The sequence below is a fragment of the Hirundo rustica genome, chromosome 1, assembly GCF_015227805.2.
Source record: "Hirundo rustica isolate bHirRus1 chromosome 1, bHirRus1.pri.v3, whole genome shotgun sequence".
Taxonomy (NCBI): Eukaryota; Metazoa; Chordata; class Aves; order Passeriformes; family Hirundinidae; genus Hirundo; species Hirundo rustica.
The window spans coordinates 112,019,208-112,038,547 of record NC_053450.1 but is presented as its reverse complement, the minus strand read 5'-3'; the positions used below and the strand labels follow the sequence as shown (position 1 = coordinate 112,038,547).

Sequence of the window (19,340 nt, the reverse complement as noted above, 5' to 3'; positions counted from 1 at the left end):
AAATGTCCCCCACCCAAGGAGATTCACAATGCAATCCACATTTTCAATGGAAAGCCTAAACCAAAAAGTAGCCAACAACAGCAGCGCAGCAAGCAGTGCTGTGGAATAGAATCTGCTTGCCAAAATTTCCCTACCATTACAGCCGTGGTTTGGAAATGAGCTGTCTGTTCCAACAGCAATTCTAGGTGACAAACCAACCACAGAAATTTCCTCTTTATTTTGATACTACTGGGATTTGGTCTTAGGGTTGAGGCAGGACCCTGGAACATAGACCAGACTTCCATCAACATGTCTGTTAGTAAAAGTAATGCTTCATGTGCCTGTTTTTTCTTTAACCATTGCTCTAAAAGGTTTTTATATGGACAAGTGAGTAGGTGTTCTCATTTTACAGCCAAGACAACTGAGAAAAAGCCACCCATGGTGGTACTACCATATACAAATATCAGATCTAGCAAGAAACCATGAGCCTCTCCATGTTTTTTCTGGAATCCTATCATGTTGATAACCACCATAGCACACACTGCTAGCTTGGCTTGTTTTCTTACACTCTGAATTAATTACAGAGCATTTCGTGCAGCTAACTTCAAGTATGTAGAGACAAGGTGATAGCAAAGTATACTGTCTGTGTTTCTGTGCCTCTGTCTAGGTCACATTTGCTAATTAGGAGAAATAGTGTCATTCAGAAAAAAAGGACAGGTTGTACTTGCTGAGGTGTGCTGTGTTGAAATTTGGCTTTTTTTTTTTTTTTTTTCCCTCTGCAGGTATGAAAATGAGCAGCCATTCAGAAAGGCAGTGGAAGATGAAATTAATTCCCTATATAAAGTGATTGATGATGCTAATTTAACTAAAATGGATCTGGAGAGTCAGATAGAAAGCATGAAGGAAGAACTGACTTTGCTGTCAAAGAATCATGAAGAAGTAAGTCCAGACTCAGGACACTGCAAAGCCAATGTGTACCTGTTTCATCTGGTTGGTATCATACATCTAGTGCAAAGCAAGCATTAAAAACTCTGCCTGCCGTGTCAGGGTGGGGGGATTTTCCTGAAACCTGCTCCTATTTCTTCTTTCTCTTTTAACTCAGGGGACTAACCCCTGAGGCATTATCAAATTACTTACATGCAGGTGTTAATCCTTTCTCATTTGATAAATGTGACATGGAAGAGATGCCATCCCTTCGTTTCTTGTCAAGGCACCACACGATGGTCAAGGGGCTGCACAGTCATGCATGTGACATCTCAGCAGTGAGATCTGCTGGAAGGAGAAGGTGCATGTGCAAGGCAGCAGCTCTGGTCCTGCTGCACTAATGTTGAGCATTAACCAGGTTCTTATGAAAGCACCCTGATTAGCTTAGCGAGGTGCTAGTTCCCAAAACTGAGTTGCTCTTGAGAAGCACAAGACTGAAGCAAGTCACAGGGACAGTGGGATGAAGGAGTGGCTCTAAAGAATCATCATCAAAGGAGCTGGCCAAAGCAGGATCAATATGAGATGTGAACATGGAATTTAACTTTGATGGCAAGGTTTATTTTATTACTTACTATATAATGAAGCTCACAAAGGAAAATTGGATTAGAACCTAGAATGGTTTGCATGGAAACCGGAGATGCAGAGGGTAAAGGTGCTAAAGGATAAGGGCTCAAAAGGGTTAGGGGAGGCCCTCCCATTGAGTCATAGGGTTCAGAGCAGACCCCCTTGCTTTCTGAACTCCTGATGGAGATTAGGTGCAGCTGAGTCCAAATTTTACTTCAGACTTGGTCAATGGTTTATAGCTAAAGGATTTGTCAGCACCTGATCACTGACTAATTTAACACTTACAAAATGATCCAATAGGATTTCCTATAAGCACAGCAGTAACTTAACTTTAGGTCTGGGGTGGCAGTATCCATACTGTACTTGCTACACGGTATTTAAACCAATTCACACACTCACACAAACAGACATGAAGAAGTTTGTACAAAGGTACCTGATAAAAATTTCCCTCACCTTCAGTGCAATACTCAAGTCAGTTGCTTCTGCACCTCTCAGCAGGTGAGGGCTGAGCCTTGAGGACTAGTGGGGATATCCCAGGCCCCATCACCAGCATTTGACAACAAGTATTGAGTACTGTGAACTTGAGAGCGTGCTAGCTCCGAGAGGTATCCCAGTCAGAAGGAGATTGCTGCTCACAGCCCACTGCAGTCCGGGGATCTCAAAGGGCCTCACTCCTGTTTATAGAGTCTCGAGATGATTGGCTCCAGTCATCTGTCAATTTCCATCCTGGCTGTAATCCTAGATGGTAATTACTGGAGTTTTCCTCAGAAGTCTGGTAACAAAAATATTGTTCCACTTGGGCTATGATTCGGGCAAGTAATATTCCAAGGTTATGCTAGGATAGCTGACTATCTCATCCCCTTCCTTTGTCAGGCAACAGAAGCTCCTAGGAAAAGACATTGTTTTGATAAACTCAAGGGAAGCTTAATTGCCCAGGAACCATTATTGATTGATTAAGGCCGAGGTCTGTAAAGAATTCCTGAAGCCACAGAGAGGCCCGAGCGGATGGGGAGGATGCACCAGCACAGACAGGCAGCCCAAAGAAAAGCCAACACTAGCCCATTTTGCTATACTTTCCCACTTACTGCATTCACCAACACTATTTGCACGAAGGTGGTTTACTTCCTTCAGCAGGGATTTCAGGATTGAACACAAATCAGCATCTTTATTCATGGGGACTTGAATATGGAGCTGTTAGTAACCCCTCATAAGGTACAGCAAGCAACAGGTGCCTCAAAAGTAAGGTAGAGCTTGAATTGTGATGGCTCATGAAAGCAAGATACATACCTTACATTTCTTAGCAGTTGTTCCTTCAACCACAAGATTTCAGCAACATTTGCCAAGATGAGGTTGCATCACCAGCTCCCTACTTGCATCAGTCTAATTCCAAGGCTGGCATTGTGCAGAAAATAACCACAGTGGCTTCATCACCAGTGCATGGCAGGAGAAGATGGAAGTTGTTTTAGAGAAGAGGGTAAAGAGAAAAATTATAGAAATAAACAAGATCTTCTTTAAACCTGCAAGTAATGCAATGACTGCTGTGGAACCAGAAAAGCTGGTGCTGATGCTGTCCTCTGTCTGTAGCTATGGCATAATGAGAATACCACTTTGGTCCTCATGTAGCCAGCAAGGAGCTCTTCAGAGTGGAAAGATGCTCTTCTCTGTACCTTTTGGGAGTACCTGAGCATTTTAGAAACCACTTCAGCACAGGCCTGGTTTTCCCATGGCAGCAGCACCAGGGGAAGCTGCTTAAGAGAAGTCACAGAATAAAGGCTAGAAGCAACTATTGCTGAGCTCTGGCACAATAAAGTCCCAAGGACTTTCCTGAACTAATTCAAACCTTTCTTTCCACTGGTGCTTCCACTAGCAAGTCTATGCCAAGCCCTTTTGAAGCTTTTGTGAACTTGGAGTGGGCACATTTTGAGGTTTGCATTCTTGCAGGTTCATAATTCACATAATTCCCATCCGTTTTTTCCAGTATTGTCACTGTCAGGGGCCATTGCTTACAAATACAATTCCCAGATGTTTTACACTACCTTTTTTTTTTTTTTCTTTTGTGCCAATAACTCAGATAAAGAAGTTGATATAAAAGTATTGCAGTGCCAGACAGTTAAGATACCTGTGAAAAATCTCATTAACTCTTGTGTTCCTGAACACAATGTACAACTGATGTGCTACCTTTAAGTGTGCAATTCTAGACCTGCTAATTCTCTACATGGTTACATGGTTTTGGAGCACTTAAATGTGAAAAAGGAATAGAATGCTCCCACAGAGGAGAATCCTCTTCATCTAACATGCACATGCATAAAACACACACTCACCTCACACAAGCTGTAAGGCTCTAGAGCTCCTGCTGCTTTGCACATGTATCTTCGAGTAGATGCAGGCCCATGCTCCTGCTTGGTGCAGCAGCAAGGGATGAGGTTTTGATATCCTGTAAGCTGTTAGTCCCTTGGCCCAAAGTCCACACTGCAGCTTTACTGGCAATATGCGTAGGGATTTCGGGTCCCAGCTGCGCAGAGTGCATGTGTCAAGCACTGGCTGCTGGAGACACTTGTCACTGTGGAGAGGCTGCTCCAGGCACTGCCTTGGTGCAGGGCTTCAGTCTCCTTCCACCAAAGGAAAAACTCTTCCAGTAGCCTAAATCTGCGGGAAGAGACCCCATGCAGAAGCAAGGCAAATCCACATCTGAAAAAGAAACCCTTCAGTGCACTAAATCATTAATATAGTGATAACCTTTTTGGACCAAATTTATTTACTCTCTTTGCTTGTGGCACCAAAAGAGCTCCTCCTTGAGCTTCTCTGAAGATACCATTCAATTGTCCAGTTCACTTTCTTTGTGTTTGTTATTTTTGTTCAAGGATGTGAAGGTATTATACAAGCAGCTTGCTGGATCACAGCTGGAAGAACTTGATGTTCCCCTGGGAAGTGGCCTGGATGACATTCTGGAAAAAATCAGAATCCACTGGGAGAGAGACATTGAAAAGAATCGTGCAGAGACAGGTGCCCTGCTCCGTACCAAGGTCAGCACTCTGTAACCCACTCCAGCATCACAGGATATCAAACAAACACAACATCTCTCTAATATTCTGCAATATCTTTGAGGGTTGGGTTTTTGAGGGTTTTTTTAGGGTTTTTTGTTTGTTTGTTTTTTTGTTTGGTTTTGTTTTGGTTTTGGTTGTGTTCTTTTGTGTTTGTTTGGTTGGTTGGTGGTGGTTTTTTTGTTTGTTTTTGGTTTTTTTTAAACAGAAAAGATGTTAAAAATCTAAAGTATTTTGGTCCAAGTCCAAAGGAGAATGCAGTTAAAGGCTTTCCTGGGTGCACAGAGTTGCGCACTGGTGGAAATGGCCTTGCTCATACCGCAGCTATCTGTGGGAGCCTTTCAAGGGCTCTGAAATGTTGGCTAAGGAAAACAAACTTCATCAGTTGATACCTTCGTGTAGGATAAGCCACTGTTATTACTCTTCTTACTCGGGTTGTTCCTCCACTTAATAATTTACAGGGGTCCATAAATAAGAAGGGCAAAACACATCGCCCTCTACACTATAAACTCCTTGTTGGTTTCTCCCGGATACTGTTTCCTTTGGCATCAGTGGGAAAACTAGATATTAACATAGAAATGGAAAGTGATGATAATAGCCATTCCCTATAAATAGGGGTTCTCCTCTCCTGAGGCTGAGTCTGAGACAACCTTTTAATGCAGCTTTTTCTCTGTCGTGAAGGATCACTCATTTTCCAAAGTGTCTGCCTGAAGTAATTATTTTTGCACAGCTGAAGTATTAAGTTCAGTGGATGATCCTATATGTTAGAAGCCGTACAGCAGAGCATAAGAGAATAAATCAGGAGAGCAATGAAGATGGTGAAGGGCCTTTAGGGGAACCCTGGTGAGGAGTGGCTGAGGTCACTTGGTCTGTTCAGCCTGGAGAAGAAGAGGCTGAGGGGAGACCTCACTGCAATCTGCAACTTCCTTGTGAGGGGAGAAGGAGAGGCAGGCAGTGATCTCTGCCCTGTGGTGACCAGTGACAGAACCTGAGGGAATGGCCTGAAGTTGTGTCAGGGGAGGTTTAGGTTGGATGTTAGAAAAAGGTTCCTCACCCAGAGGGTGGTTGAGCACTGGGACAGGCTCTGTGTTAAGGTGATCACAGCACCAAACTTGGCAGAGATCAAGAAGCAATTGGACAATGCTCTCAAGCACATGGTGTGACTCTTGGGGATGGTCCTGTGAAGAGCCAGGAGCTGGATTTGCTGATCCTTGTTGGTTCCTTCCAACTCAGCATACTCAGTGATTCTGTGAAATCAGAACTACAGCAGCACTGTTGAAATACTTAGCAAAACCATATAAACATATACCCCTTGTCCAAGGTAAAGAGCTGCCATGAGAGGTATAGGGGGTATTGAAGGTAAACAGAGAAGAAACAAAAAAAAAACCCAAGAAATATGTTTGCAAACATATGTGCAAGCTCTGAGTTAATTTTCAAAATAAAGAAGAAAAATCCTGTGACAACAATCATAACAAAATTGCTAGGAAACATACAAGAAGCCAAGCAGAGGGGTTTATCCCAGAGATCCCATCAAGTTTGTGGGAATGCCAGACTTATTAAGCAAAGTTATTATAAAATTAGTCTGTGGGGCCTGATTTTCAGCTCATATGGTCCAAAGGAAGTGAGTGACACAGTAATAAACTACGCAAGGCTGGAAAGAGCTTCCATACAAAGCATATGCGGCCCTGAAAAGCCAGGGCATCCTTAGTAGCCTCTTGAGCTTTCCCCAGAAAAATCTGTTCCTGACCCACTGCCAGGTTTCAGCAAAATGAGCATTATTCTGACGGCAACAAATTCTTCACTGTTCCCACTTGCCTGTCCTGCTTGTTTCTCCTCCTTCTCATGTACAAAAACACCCTTACAACTTCTTTCTTCCTATTTCTTTCATACCTTCAATATCCAGTATTTTAGCTCAGAGATATTATTTGGGGAGAAAATTGACAGCTCCTAGTACGCCGCTTCTATCATGTCTTTGATACCCAACCCACCCCTACTCAGCCATCTTAGCCTAAGCTCTTACTACTTTAAGTTGTTCCTGTTTTGGTTTGGTTTTTTAATGGAACAAAGAAACAGAGTATTACAGATTTCTGGAGCAGTCAGTTCTGACTCTGCACAGGTTCTGGTAAGACATTCTAGGGGCTTTTTTTCCACAAATTAAACGCAGATGATGCAGTTTTGTGTCCCTTATCTCCTACAGACACAGATCAATTTAGATTACTACTACGTATACAGATGACAAGCGTTTAGCTTTTATCAGCTAAGCTTGTGGTTTTATACAATCTTTTGTGGTTAAATTATATAATTTGATTATCCACACAGTGAAAAGCTTGCCCTTGCTCTTTTGCGACATCACAGGAGGGAGAGCGGTTCCCTGCACTCCTTTGCTCTTCATTACCAGTTTTTTCAGTCTTTCTCTGTGAGGTTTTCCTTGGGCCCTAATATTTCAATTTCCTTTTTCTGCACCTACTCTTTGGTGTACCTGTGACCAGCTCAGACCAAGGTGTTCCAAATGTTGTCCTAGCACTGACTTAGACATGAGGGGAGTATTTTTATTATTTTCTGACTAATTGCCTTGCCTCATTTGCTTTTTCTTGTGGCCAGATTTGCAGTCTTGGCTAAAATTTTTCAAGGATATTTGGGTACCAAAACACACCAATTTAATTTCATCCCTAATGGGGTTTTACATGGGCCTTTTTTAGATACATAACTTCAAAACTCAAGTCCATTGGTTTCACCTGTGCACTTTTTTGTCTATAGTGGTCAAAATCTTTCCCCAAACTGACACAAGTGATTCAAACCCTTGTAAGACGTGCATGCTATTTAGTATTTTTCCCTGGAAAGATGCTTTACTTACTGATGTCCTGTTCATTCATGTAGTTTGATTCCACACATCCACCCCTGCTCATTGCTAATCTCTATGGTTTTCTGTCATCCATAAATCCTTCTAGTTCATGCTTCATACCAAAGCAGTAGACCTTGAGGCATCAAGCTGTGAAGCTTTTGTCTTAATGGAACTAGACCTTAATTTTGCTCTTCATGTTCTGTCTCTTGACCAGCTGTTGATCCATGGAAATGTTCTGCCCTGAGCACACAATTACACAGCTTTCCCTGTTGTCCTCATAAAAGGTTCTGAAAAAATTGTGAATTACGCTGGTTGTTTCTCCCTTTTTTACTACTTTGCTAAAACTTTCCCAGAACTCTCAAGAGCTTTTCAAAGTAACTTTCTTTCTTTAGATACCATGCTGGTCAACTCTGGGTGCTGGTGTTCTGTTCCTAATCAATCTTTCTTTATCTGGACTCCAAGAAAAACAGACTAATGAGGGATTCTGCACTCATGCACAATGCTTGGCTCGGAACTGCACAGACATTTGAAATCCACAGATTCCTAAGAAACACAAGCACTGGCATGATGAAGACCTTGCAATATGGTTTCATCCTCTCCCTCCGTTAATTCAGTTGTTTGTGGTCAGCACATGTATAGCCTTTCCCTTCTGGAGCATCTCAGGAATAGGAAAAGTCCCCAGAAAACATGAATTGTCTAGTGAAGAGGACACACAGACTACTCCTGTACTTCTCCACAGAAGGAACCCCAAAGCTGAAGACAAGTGAGGCCAGCAGCACCCCACACATGGACACTTGTGGCTGATAATTCTGTAAGGAGGGTGGGGAGACCTTGTGTGTCCCAAAAGCTTTAGAGCGCATTCAGTGTGTGCTCACTTGCTGTGTCCTCCTCAGTGCTTAGGACCTGATGTGTCCATCTCCATCTCCTCCATCCACCTGTCCTCTTGTTCACACCACTATGGTCAGGTACACTGCTTAGGGTAGCTCCTGGAAGGGTTTCAATGCCACCTGTGGTTGAGGGCAAGCTGGATTTATAGGCAGCACTTGGGCCACCAGCAGGGTAAATGTGAAAGCCAGGCTTCAGGTAATGGGTGTAGGCTATAAATATAGATGCAAAGGCACCTTCTCTTCCCTGTCTATCTCTTTAAAAAGAGGTATTTGCAGTCCTAAGTAGGTGCAGACTACACTCTCAACACAGTTTAGGAGACACAATTTACTGAAGACTGGCAGGTCCATGATCACTGGTACACCAGGAATAGTCAGGTCGAATTATGACTCTGAAGCACAAGCACCAGCAAAGCATTTCCAGAAAACACAGGATCTGTGCAATTTGCTGGAAAGGACAGGTTTGGTGCTTGGATTGAAATTCAGCCCTCTGCAACACAGGTTCTTAAATCTAAATTTCTGTTTGAGACTTAACTGGTATTTAAATTACCTTTTTCCACTGAGCTTATTTCATTCACAGTATGCAAGGTTTGGGGTTCACTTGGTGGTACAAAAAAAAACCACCCCAGTTTTGGTGCATGGTCCTAGATCTTTTAAAATTCAGTCTTACTTTTAAAATAAAAGAATGCATAATGAGATAAGCAGAACAGGGTCAAGATGAAGTTTCAGAGTGGGATGGAGGTATTTTGCATAGTTTAATTTTAGCATCAATCACAAGCAATGTAGGTTTTGACTGAAAAATTGTATTTTCTAGAGAGCCCAGACCTCTGGGCTGAAAAACCTTTATCTCAGCCCTTATTAAAAAGTATAGAAATTCTATTTTTACTAGGGTACTTTTTCTTTCACCTATTTTCAAGGTACCTGAACTAAACACAGATAAAAATCCCCAAGCCACAAGAGCAGGAAATAGCATCATTAGCTTATGATTTAATTAACAGAATTTTTTTTTTACCTCTGTGATATGACTCGCTGTCTTACTCATAGAATCTTACGTGCAGAAAGTAAGGTGTGAGTAGTTCTGAAGACATAAAACTTTTCAAGAAATATTATAGTATGGCTATAAAATGAACAATTACAGCAATGTTTTCTCTTTAGAGATAATTTTAAACATGCAAGTCTGAATTCTGAACAGCTGTTGTTGACACGGATAACATAAATTCATTTGTATGCATAAACCATTTTACAGTAAATGCCTAGAAAATATGAAAAGTTTGACACTAAGATGTATCCAGAATTGTACAACCAAGGGATTTAATACACAGGAATCAAACTTAGAGTCAGAATTGCCACAAACTGTGAAAATATTACTGTCAGCTTGGTATGTAAGGAAGCTAAACCATAACTTGCGTAGGTTGTGATGACAGTCGCCTTCTTTCACCAGCAACAGGCTGAGACGACGGCTGCCGTGCGAACCCAGGAGGAAGAGCTGGTGGAGGGCCTCAGAACCGAGTTCCACGAAACTGCCTGCAAAATACAGAGCTTGCAAGCAGAAACTGAATCTTTGAGAACTTTGGTAAGAGATGCTGGGTTTGCAGTGGGTGTATGCTCTGTGAACTCAACACAGCTTCTGAGGGGAACATTCCTGTCTTGGGATGCAGAGTTAAGAATGAATCCCTTTTTCAACCAGACACGGTTGCCAGAGATACCAGATATTTCTGGGCTCCTCTTGATTGAAATGGTGCTCCAAGCATACCACACGTGACAACCAGGCTCCAAATTTCCATGTTCAGTGTATTCATACTCAGTCTCACCGAGATTGCTTGGTAGCGTAGTACTAGACAATGTGAGGAATATCTGCACCTTGTGAAAGGACTTCAACTTTTGTAATGCTAATACCTAATATCCAGGTAGCTAAAGAAAGGAACTGTCAAAATATATACAGTCAATAGAGATACTGGCCAAACCTGAACCAAAATCACTATGAAGCATATGGAAACTGATTGATTTATTGTCTGCTGTCCTGTCCTTGCAGAAGAGGGGTCTGGAGAACTCTTTATATGATGCCAAGCACTGGCACGACATAGAACTGCAGAACCTAGGCTCTGTCATTTCCAAGCTGGAGGCAGAGATGGGAGAAATCAAAGTAGAAACTGAGCAGCAGCAGAGGGATCGTGAAAATCTGCTGACTAGCAAACAACAGCTGGAAAAAGACATCGCTGCATATCACTGCCTCCTGGACGGAGAGCAAAGCAGGTACTTGTCCTCAAAAGGATGGAGAACATGCTCCTTGGGAAGGGGTCGTGAGGTTGCTGGAAGCAGGAGGACTGGCATGCTTCTCATGTTTCATAAGGCTAGCTGGTAGATGGTGAGGTTTGGAGAAGCTGCCAAAGCGGAAGAACACGCCAAATGCCATCAAACAAAGATTCCTAATGTCCTAATTCCTAATGCTGGGTGGTTTCCAGTACTACCACAGAAGGACATGGTTTGGGAACGTGCCACGAGTTTCACTTGTCTGAAGGTTTGAGATGTGATATTAAAAAGCGGCTACCAGGAGCTACATTAGTGGCTGCAAAAGCAGATGTGTTGTTGTCTCTTGATTTAAATACATTATGCCAGCCCTCCTCCTCCCTCAATACAGTCCAAATATTATAGCTGTGATCCTGGGAAAACTCCCTTTCTAAGCTTGTAAGTTCCCCCTGAAGTCCAAGGATGGAATCTGGATCACTGACTGTAGCTTTTGTGAAGAAATGTGGTTCCGACTCGTAAGATTTTTCCTCTGGGAATAACCTGTAACCACCTTTACAGTGGTCAGGTTGGGTTGCTTGGCTGGGCTTTTCTAAGATCCTTAATTACCCTTAGTCATGGAACCTCTGAAAATCTGATCCACAGATTTTGACTTGCTCTCTGCTCAAGTCAGGGAGAATTTTAAAATAATCGAATCTTGTCAAAGCTGGTGATATTTCACCAGCTGAACTGAGGACAGGACTTGGTTCTGCAATTTTCCTGTTTGTAGTAGTGACCAATTTTAATTTTTTTTTTTTTTAACTTTCAGCTGATTATGAAATTCCCAGCCTACAGAAGACCATTGCCATTAAAGCAAAAGATGAAAGATGTCACTGCCAATTATGTTCGTGGAAGCTAAAAACCCATCAAAGCAGCCTGCTTTATTCAGTTTGATTCAACAATCAAAGTAGGTTGTAGCTTGAACAACTTTATTAGACCCTCTTCATGTAATTGCTTTGCTTACAGATTTCAATTTACTCATGTTGTTAAAATTATAATAAAAATAAAGAATATCAGGCTTTTGTTTGATTTTTTTATTTTCTTCCAGTATTTTTCATGATAGCTGGACGGGGTTGGATTCAGACTATGGGTTCTCCATTTCCTACCAAGTAAACTCTTTCTTTTCACAGTATAAGTATTTCAAGACTGAGCTACCCCTCCACTGTGCACACAGCACCCACATGGAAATGACGAGTGCTCTGTTGTGTCACAAGACCACCAGCTCAGTAGTGTGAAATCTAATTCAAATAATGCCAAAGAAGTTAAGTACACTGTTAAATCAATGTGATTAATTTTGCAACATGTAAAACAGCAGAATCATTAATCCAAGCATCCCAACAGTACTTCATAAACGCATTTTTAAGTCTACACTTAACTCCTGTAAAAGCTGAAGGTGCAGGAGAGCAACAGCAGTTCTGCCTGCAGCCAGGTTACATCCTTTTACTGCATACTGAAAGTCCAAGACAGGGTATCAATTTGTGCAAATTTGATACTTTTTGATATATTGATATATTTTTATATTTGTTTTTATATGGTTGCTCTTTCTTAATGTCAACATCTCTCCAAGGCAGGTCAGCCACTCTTCTTTTGAACAAGAATCCACATAGCATCAACTTGTTGGCTGACCTTAGATTGTATCCTGTATTTTGATGGCATCATGAGGAAAAAGATTTGCCATCTTTCACTTTTGACTTTCTTTTATATTTTAAACATTGATAACTTCATTGTGTTGCATGTGCAGTATGGTCACATAAAATGCCAAGATGGATCTTGCATTTTCAGAGAAACGTAATGAACCTTAGCTCCTATCACACGCAAAATTTTAGGCAGATGGCTGGCTTTCCTTCACAAGTTTCTGCACAGCAATGAATTTAACCACACACGTGTTTGTTGGATTGGGACTTCACAAGACCAACAGTTTCACCAGGTGACAACACAGTTCATTAAATGGACTGAAAGACTACTGAGAAATGGCATATATTAGAGAACACAATGGCATACAGCACATTCGAGAGGTAGACTTTAGATGTTTTGATTTTTAATTGAAACATTAGCTAAGAAAGCTACTTGGATTTTAATGACTGATAAAATCAAATACCCTACGAATCCACTAAACTTGATCCGCCAGTGAATTACAGGAATAGGGACACAAACGTTGTCATGCTTTTCCTTGTACATTCCCCCACACATGAAAAATCCTTCCTGATGCAGCTGCTTGACAAATGATCCTTCATTTAATCTCTTCAAAAAGTCCATCTGGCATATAGCACCTGCAAGATTTTGATAAAAAAATTACTGGATTAAAAGAGTACCCAACAATAACCAAAAAAAGAAAGGCAGATGATGGCAGATTCTGGGTTTTTTTCTCTTATAATGTAGGCTCCTCAGAGCGGCAATAATACCTTCTTATACACCAGTGCAGAGAGAACTTACCAAGCTGAGACTCCATCAAGAACAGTGATGATGAGAGAAAATACACACAAACAGTGATACAGGAAATTGGATGGCACAACGCCCTTGGGTTGGGGCTAACTGATAGGTGCCTAGGAATGATCACTTTTTGGCATTAACAGAACATAACCTCCCACTCATTCCTGACACAGAAGAGAACAATCTCCCTGTGATCTGAAAGTGAAGAGGGAATTCAAAAAACAGCAATATACAATCTGGATTCAGATCCATTTCCTATTTTCTAGTGATGCTTCAGGTATGAAAAACAACTGACTATCCCACTGTGAAACTATTTGTTATAAGTGTCATTCATGGAGATAAACCTGGTGAAATCCTGAGTCTACAGTTATACTCAGATGTGAAAAAAAGATTTTTTTTAAAAGTTTTTTTAATATGCCATGATCCATTATACTTCATAAAAATTAAATTAGGTTAATACCAAGATGTTTATTCATTGGAATGGAAATTGCGTATTTCCAAATCACCAAGGTATTTCAGCATGGAGAAGTGTCTGGAAAAGGAGGAAGCATCTAAGCATAAATAATGAATTTCCAGCAGCTTTTCCCTCTATTTCTAGCCAAGACCAAAAACCACAGAAAAGATTATTTTTGTGAATAGTCCATCAGAAGTAAAATGTGGCATATCTGGCCCTTCTAAATCGAAGTGCTTTCATATTAAGTGCTAAAGCTCTTGTGAAGAAATCTCTCTGCACTTTTACACAGACTCCTGTGGGTACCTAGCTGGCTGTGCTGCCCCTCCAGGCTGCTTGAATGCTGTCTAAGCACTGACAGTCTTCATTCTGTGAGATGCGATATTGACAGTATGAGACACTAAAGGCTTTCACAACTATTTTTAAGTACTAAGGTTCATAAACTGATTTAGCTTTATATTTATGCTCTAGTCTAGCAGTTGCTTTTTTAAATACACAAGATCATGTTTCCAACTGGTTTTCCTCAGAAAATCAGCACCAGAAACCAGATTTTATTATCTCCCACTAGCAGTCTCTTTCACACCTATATTCCTGTGAAGGAATTTTGGCATATGCTGTTATGAGCACTCAGGATGCAGTCAGAGAGCACAGATAATACAATCAAACACCCAGCTGCTGCACAAAAGGACATCTCTGCTCCCCCTTATGTGCTATGTATTCCCATTGCACAGACTTGTGTTAGCACCAACACCTGTCTGATGTCTCAGGAGACAGCTCAAGATTCAAAATCAGCAGAAAATTAGCCCTGCAAAACTCTGGAAAACTTTCCTGCCACTTGGTTCTCTGAATCAGGCCACTGCAGGGACAGACATGTACCAATGGCAGCACAGGATGAAAGGGGGACAGAAACTAGCCCAGACTGTAAAGCCCAGCCACCCCTTGGTGATAGCTAGTCACTGGGTCAGATAAGCTGTGCTATCAATCCACATGTGTACTTTGTACTCCTCCCAGCCAGGCACAGCTTCTCCTGCACCACAGCCTGAGCCCACACTGCTGCATCCTTGGGGGAAGGAGAAGGTGCCAGCTCTATGTGAGCCCCTGCCTCATTTAAGATTTCACACTGAGCAACAACATAGCACACAAGCTAGGAACCAGTACTTTAACCTATCATTCTACTGTTTATATTTTAGTATAAGAACTATTATATTGATTCTGTAATAAAATAAAAGATTATTTTTAAGGTCACTTTCACTCTGGCATTGTCTAAAATTTAACAGTTTAACAAACCACTATGCACTGCTGGCACCAGTGCCTGTGTTCAGGTGGCAATCAGTGGTGGAGAAATGAGCACAATAGAACTTCTCCCTTCTGGTTGTAGAGGTCTGAAACTACAGCAAACTCTGGGCTTAGAGGAAAGTTAAGCTCCTAAAGAGAAGTGGGCCCATGATGTGACAAGGACTCCACCAGAACCCTTCTGCAAGCTGCTCTGCACCTAAGGGCACATTCTCCAATTTCCTTAGGCAGGCTTCTGCCCAGGAGATACTGAATGCTTTTCTGCTTGTGCTCTGCAAATGTCAAAGCAGTTTGCAGTGCTGTAACCTTCATGTCACAGAATGGAGATAATTGGGTACAAAGGAAGATGAAATGCTGGGAGACTGGAAATGGAAGTTTGTTCCTAACTTTTGCATCACCCACAACTCACTCCAACTTTCCTTCCTTCAGCTCCTCCAAGTGAACAGTGGCTGCTGCACCACTTTCCCGAAATGCAGCAGTGCTTCATGCCTTGGTGCATAAAATGCACCAAGATGCACAGGGAGCAGCATCATGGCAGTGCTTGCCAAAGCTACAGAATGGAGAAGAGGCAGGCAAGCACCACTGTATGGGGAGGAGAGAGAGACAAAGTCCTCAGCGTCCTGGGGGTAAATCCGTACCTGAGCAGAGGCACTCGGAGCGCCGTGTCTTGCCGAAGGCGGGTCACACAGGTCAGTGACGCACAGTGCAGCAGGGAGCCGTGTGCTTGAGCTCATGCTCCCAGCACGGCAGTGTGGCGTTCTGGATGTACCCTTGCATTACAAGCATCACTTCTGCCAGTCCGTGCCTGTGAGCCATTCTTCAGCCAAGTGTCCTCTGTGCAAGCATTGAGGGATGTTGAATTTGAGAAACAAAAAGAAAAACACAAAGTGACCTTTTTTCTGCACCTAACTTTTTACACAATAACAATCTTAATGGTAAAAGCTGATGCAATGCAGAAATACAAATGCCGTGCGTCAGCACATTTTCACAATTTTACATAAAAATAAAACTAGAGGTGGGCAGCAAATCCAAGCATAACTGTATAACTAATGTTTCCTTTAAAGCACCAAGATGTGTCATTAAATCTGGATCTAAGCCTTCCGAGGCCTAAAACACTGATGCTATTTTCCATGATTTCTGCTGAGTCTGTTCCAGATTTAACAGCTGATATGTTTCTTGGTGCACAGCTCTGCCTGGTATTAAGTTTCTAATCCAGAGCTGGGCATTCCAGCCTTACAGCAATGTGCTTGCAAGAGACAAGTGACGCAGATGCTAAAAGCTGCAAAAAGGCATCGGGTTCACATTCTCCAGTCTGATAATGGGGCTATCCATAATAATACAATGAAAATATTTTACCAGTTGCTGAAATTCAATAAATTATCAGCTTAGAATCAGGCACAGCACTGTGCTTAGTACACTATTAGGTAATCTACCACAAAAGCTGAGGGACACAAACTGTCTGCTTAGTTGCACGGTATTACCAGTGCTGAGGCAGTGCTGGAGGTATGTTGGCTCCCCAGGAAATAAAGGAGCACAAACATAAGGGAATGTGGCGCTTTGACAACAGGAATGTCAAACACTCCTCCACACCCAACCGTTCCCTGTCACACCTACCACATGACCTTCCATCAGCTGAAGGGGACAGTAGGAAGGGAGTACCCAGGAGGCACAGAAAAATGAGACTTTGCTACCAAATTTGCTCCCTACTTCAGAAATCATTCCTATCACAAATGGAAAGTGTCACTGATCACGTGTTACCAAATGAATTGTTATGCTTGCAACTTCTGGTTCTCTAGGGCCTGTTCTGTGCAGGCTCGAATCCTCTACACAGGTAGTAAAAATATGAGGAAGGCATGTGAAACAAAAAGAGGATTGTAACACATTTCCCAAAGGCAGAATGCTTGACCACAGTGACTCAGTTACTCACCGCTACAAAACACTCCATGAAGACATTGTGTATTTATCCTCTTTCTGCAAAGTCAATGGCACCTTGCCTGTTTTGTCAAACAGCCTGAGAAACATGGATGGAAAACACTAAACAACAGCATTGTCACGGACGTGAGTTGAGACTGTCAACCTCCAAAGGGTGGAAAAACTTAATTTATATGCTAATATACACATACGTAATTACTTGAAGAGAAAATACGATAAAGGAAAAATTATACTAAATCTAATAACTGAAGAATGCAAACCAATACATATTTGATGGGTAATTCTCATTTGGGCTCACACTTTACCAGTAGGAACTTCTACCTCCCTTAGAGGCTGATGAAAGAAGTAATCGGAAACCATGTTTCATGTAATTATTTATGACTCATGACAGGCTGAGGATGTTTTTCCAAATGTCCTGCCTCAAAGCTTTCGACGTGTTTTGAAGCCACAGCGAACTTCTTAAACACCCATGTTTTTTTCCAGAGTTAAAGGTCACTACAGTACCCGAAGTGAGAGGTAACAATCTGCAGACACCAATTGCAAAGTTTGTTTTCCAGCATATATTCCCTAGGCTTCAATGCCAGTCATGCCAGAAAAAAAGCAGCTAGAAAACTCAGGCCAACACATCCGGACATCCTAGACAGAGCAGTGTTTCAAGACTTACTCACTTAACCACACAGACCCAAGATGAAACCTTCCTTGCATCCTTTGCAATGAGAGTGTAAGTTCATGGGCCTTGCTGGGGTGTGGGAGGCAGTGCCTCTGTCTCCACAGTCCATGCTGGGAATGAACACCACCTTTCCTCAAGGGCTGGGGGGAGCTGGGCTGGCCAAGCAGTGCCCTGAGCCTGTGGGACCCGCTGAGGACTGGGGCTGCTCCAGCAGTTCTCTCAGCCTCCTTGGAAGGGATCCCAGCAGTGCTGAGCTCAAGGGCACTGACCCTGTTTCAATGTGAGATGGTCATGAGAGGAACTCCCACCCAATGTGGGAGAGGAACCAAGGGCTTCCAGAGGAGCTACTGCTGGTCTCAATCACGGAGTTGTTAGGGTTGGAAGGGACCTCTGGAGATCATCCAGTCCAACCCTGCTGCCAAGGCAGGGTGACCTAGAGCAGATTACACAGCAATGCATCCAGGAGGGGTTTGAATGTCTCCGGAGAGGGAGACTCCACACCCTCCCCAAGCAGCCTCTTCCAGGGCTCTGCTATCCTCAATATAAAGAACTTCTTCCTCATGCTAAGGTGAAACTTCTCGTGATTTAGTTTACAGCCACTGCTTCTTGTCCTGCTGCTGGGCACTATGGAAAGGAGCCTGGAACCATCCTCTTGGCACCTGCCTCGGAGACATTTATGTAAATTTATGAGACTCCGCCTGTGTCTTTAGATTGAACACGCCCATCTCCTGCAGTGCCTCCGCATGAGAGATGCTCCAGTCCCCTCATCATCTTTGTGGCCCTCCACTGCACACTCTCTAGCAGTTCGTCTTTCTTGTCCTGATGAACACAGACCTGGACACAGCACTCCAGATGTGGTCTCGCTAGGGCTGAGCAGAGGGGCAGGCTCACCTCCCTCGCCCTGCTCCCTCACCACACTGTTCTCGACGCGCACCCAGCCTCGGGCGCTGCGGCAAGCACGGCTGGTGCGCAGGCCGCGGGGTCTCTACCGCCCGCCCTGCCCCATCCACACGGATCCCACCCACACGGATCCCACCCACACGGATCCCACCCACACGGATCCCACCCACACGGATCCCATCCACACGGATCCCACCCACACGGATCCCACCCACACGGATCCCACCCACACGGATCCCACCCACACGGATCCCAGCCCTGTCCTGCCCGCTCGCGGAAGGGCGGGGCGGGAGTGGCCGGCGGGAGTGGCCGGCGCGAGCACGGCTCCGAGCGCGCACGCGCCGGCCCGCCCGGCTCGGCCAATCCGCGGCCGCTTCGCCGCGGCCCTCCCCGCGCCCGCCGCGCGCGCCCTCACGCGCCGCAACGTCAGCGCCTCTCGCCCCTCGTCGGAGACGCCCCCGAGCGGCCGGCGGCGCTCATTGGCCGCGGCGTGGCGGCGCCTGCGCGGTCAGGGGCGCGGCCCCGCCCCGTCTCCCCTCCGCCCCTCCGCTCCCTGCGGGCCGCGTCAGGCGTGGGGTGCGCTGGCCGCCGGGCGGGCCCGGCCAGCAGCCGCCGCAGCAGGCGCAGCCGCAGCCGCGCTCGCCGAGCAGCGGGAGGCCCGCGCCGCTCACCTCTTGGCCCGGGCCGCCGCTGCCCTCCTTCCCCCGCCAGGCCGCCGCCATGGCGGAGACCGAGGAGCGGAGCCTGGACGACTTCTTCGCCAAGCGGGACAAGAAGAAACGGAAGGAGAAGAGCAGCCGAAGTGCCGCCGCCGCATCCAGCGCTTCCAGCGCCGGCTCCAACGCGGCAGGGGGGCCCGCGGGGGCCCCGAGACCGACTGAGGGCGGCGGCTCCGGGGCCGCCGCCGCCTCCAGCGCCGGCGGCGGCTCCTCGGCCAAGGCGGCGAGCAAGGTGCGGGCGGGGAGGCCGCGGGTTCCTGCCGGCAGGGGGCGCCGCCGCCGCCCGGCCATGCGGCGCCCGGGGCCGTGCGGGGCTGGCGGCGCTCCCGGCCCCGCCCCGGGGCCGCCGGACGGGCGCTGCCGCTGCT

At 44.6% G+C, this 19,340-nt stretch overlaps 2 protein-coding genes and 2 long non-coding RNA genes across 10 annotated transcripts in view; 2 read left to right on the top strand and 2 right to left on the bottom strand.

Annotated features, from left to right (window-relative positions):
* LOC120750804 (uncharacterized) overlaps nucleotides 1-4,184 on the bottom strand; it is an 8,679-nt gene extending 4,495 nt beyond the window's left edge. The window contains exons 1-3 of the long non-coding RNA XR_005700157.2: nucleotides 3,849-4,184; nucleotides 2,815-2,949; nucleotides 1,981-2,413 (exon numbers count right to left, since the gene is read on the bottom strand). This is a non-coding gene — a long non-coding RNA (uncharacterized LOC120750804). The remainder of the gene's footprint in view (nucleotides 1-1,980; nucleotides 2,414-2,814; nucleotides 2,950-3,848) is intronic.
* BFSP2 (beaded filament structural protein 2) overlaps nucleotides 1-11,600 on the top strand; it is a 21,626-nt gene extending 10,026 nt beyond the window's left edge. Inside the window, exons 3-7 of the mRNA XM_040059747.2 lie at nucleotides 762-918; nucleotides 4,389-4,550; nucleotides 9,736-9,867; nucleotides 10,327-10,547; nucleotides 11,347-11,600. Of these exons, the coding sequence (XP_039915681.1) occupies nucleotides 762-918; nucleotides 4,389-4,550; nucleotides 9,736-9,867; nucleotides 10,327-10,547; nucleotides 11,347-11,350 (676 nt within the window). The 3' untranslated portion in view covers nucleotides 11,351-11,600. The remainder of the gene's footprint in view (nucleotides 1-761; nucleotides 919-4,388; nucleotides 4,551-9,735; nucleotides 9,868-10,326; nucleotides 10,548-11,346) is intronic.
* On the bottom strand, nucleotides 9,491-19,022 carry LOC120750797 (uncharacterized). 4 transcript variants are annotated; one of them, XR_005700154.2, is made up of 4 exons: nucleotides 18,925-19,022; nucleotides 16,679-16,762; nucleotides 15,390-15,585; nucleotides 9,491-12,847 (listed from the first exon to the last, which is right to left on the bottom strand). It is a non-coding gene; the product is annotated as an uncharacterized LOC120750797 (long non-coding RNA). The 4 variants fall into 4 exon arrangements; XR_005700155.2 differs by lacking the exon at nucleotides 18,925-19,022 and adding an exon at nucleotides 18,495-18,537; XR_005700152.2 differs by lacking the exon at nucleotides 18,925-19,022 and adding an exon at nucleotides 18,501-18,537.
* Nucleotides 18,974-19,340, top strand: part of CDV3 (CDV3 homolog) — a 16,677-nt gene continuing 16,310 nt past the window's right edge. For 3 of the 4 annotated variants that reach the window (XM_040059781.2, XM_040059788.2, XM_040059760.2), the window contains exon 1: nucleotides 18,974-19,204. In XM_040059781.2, the coding sequence (XP_039915715.1) occupies nucleotides 18,974-19,204 (231 nt within the window). The remainder of the gene's footprint in view (nucleotides 19,205-19,340) is intronic. The other variant, XM_058419988.1, reaches the window with a different exon arrangement.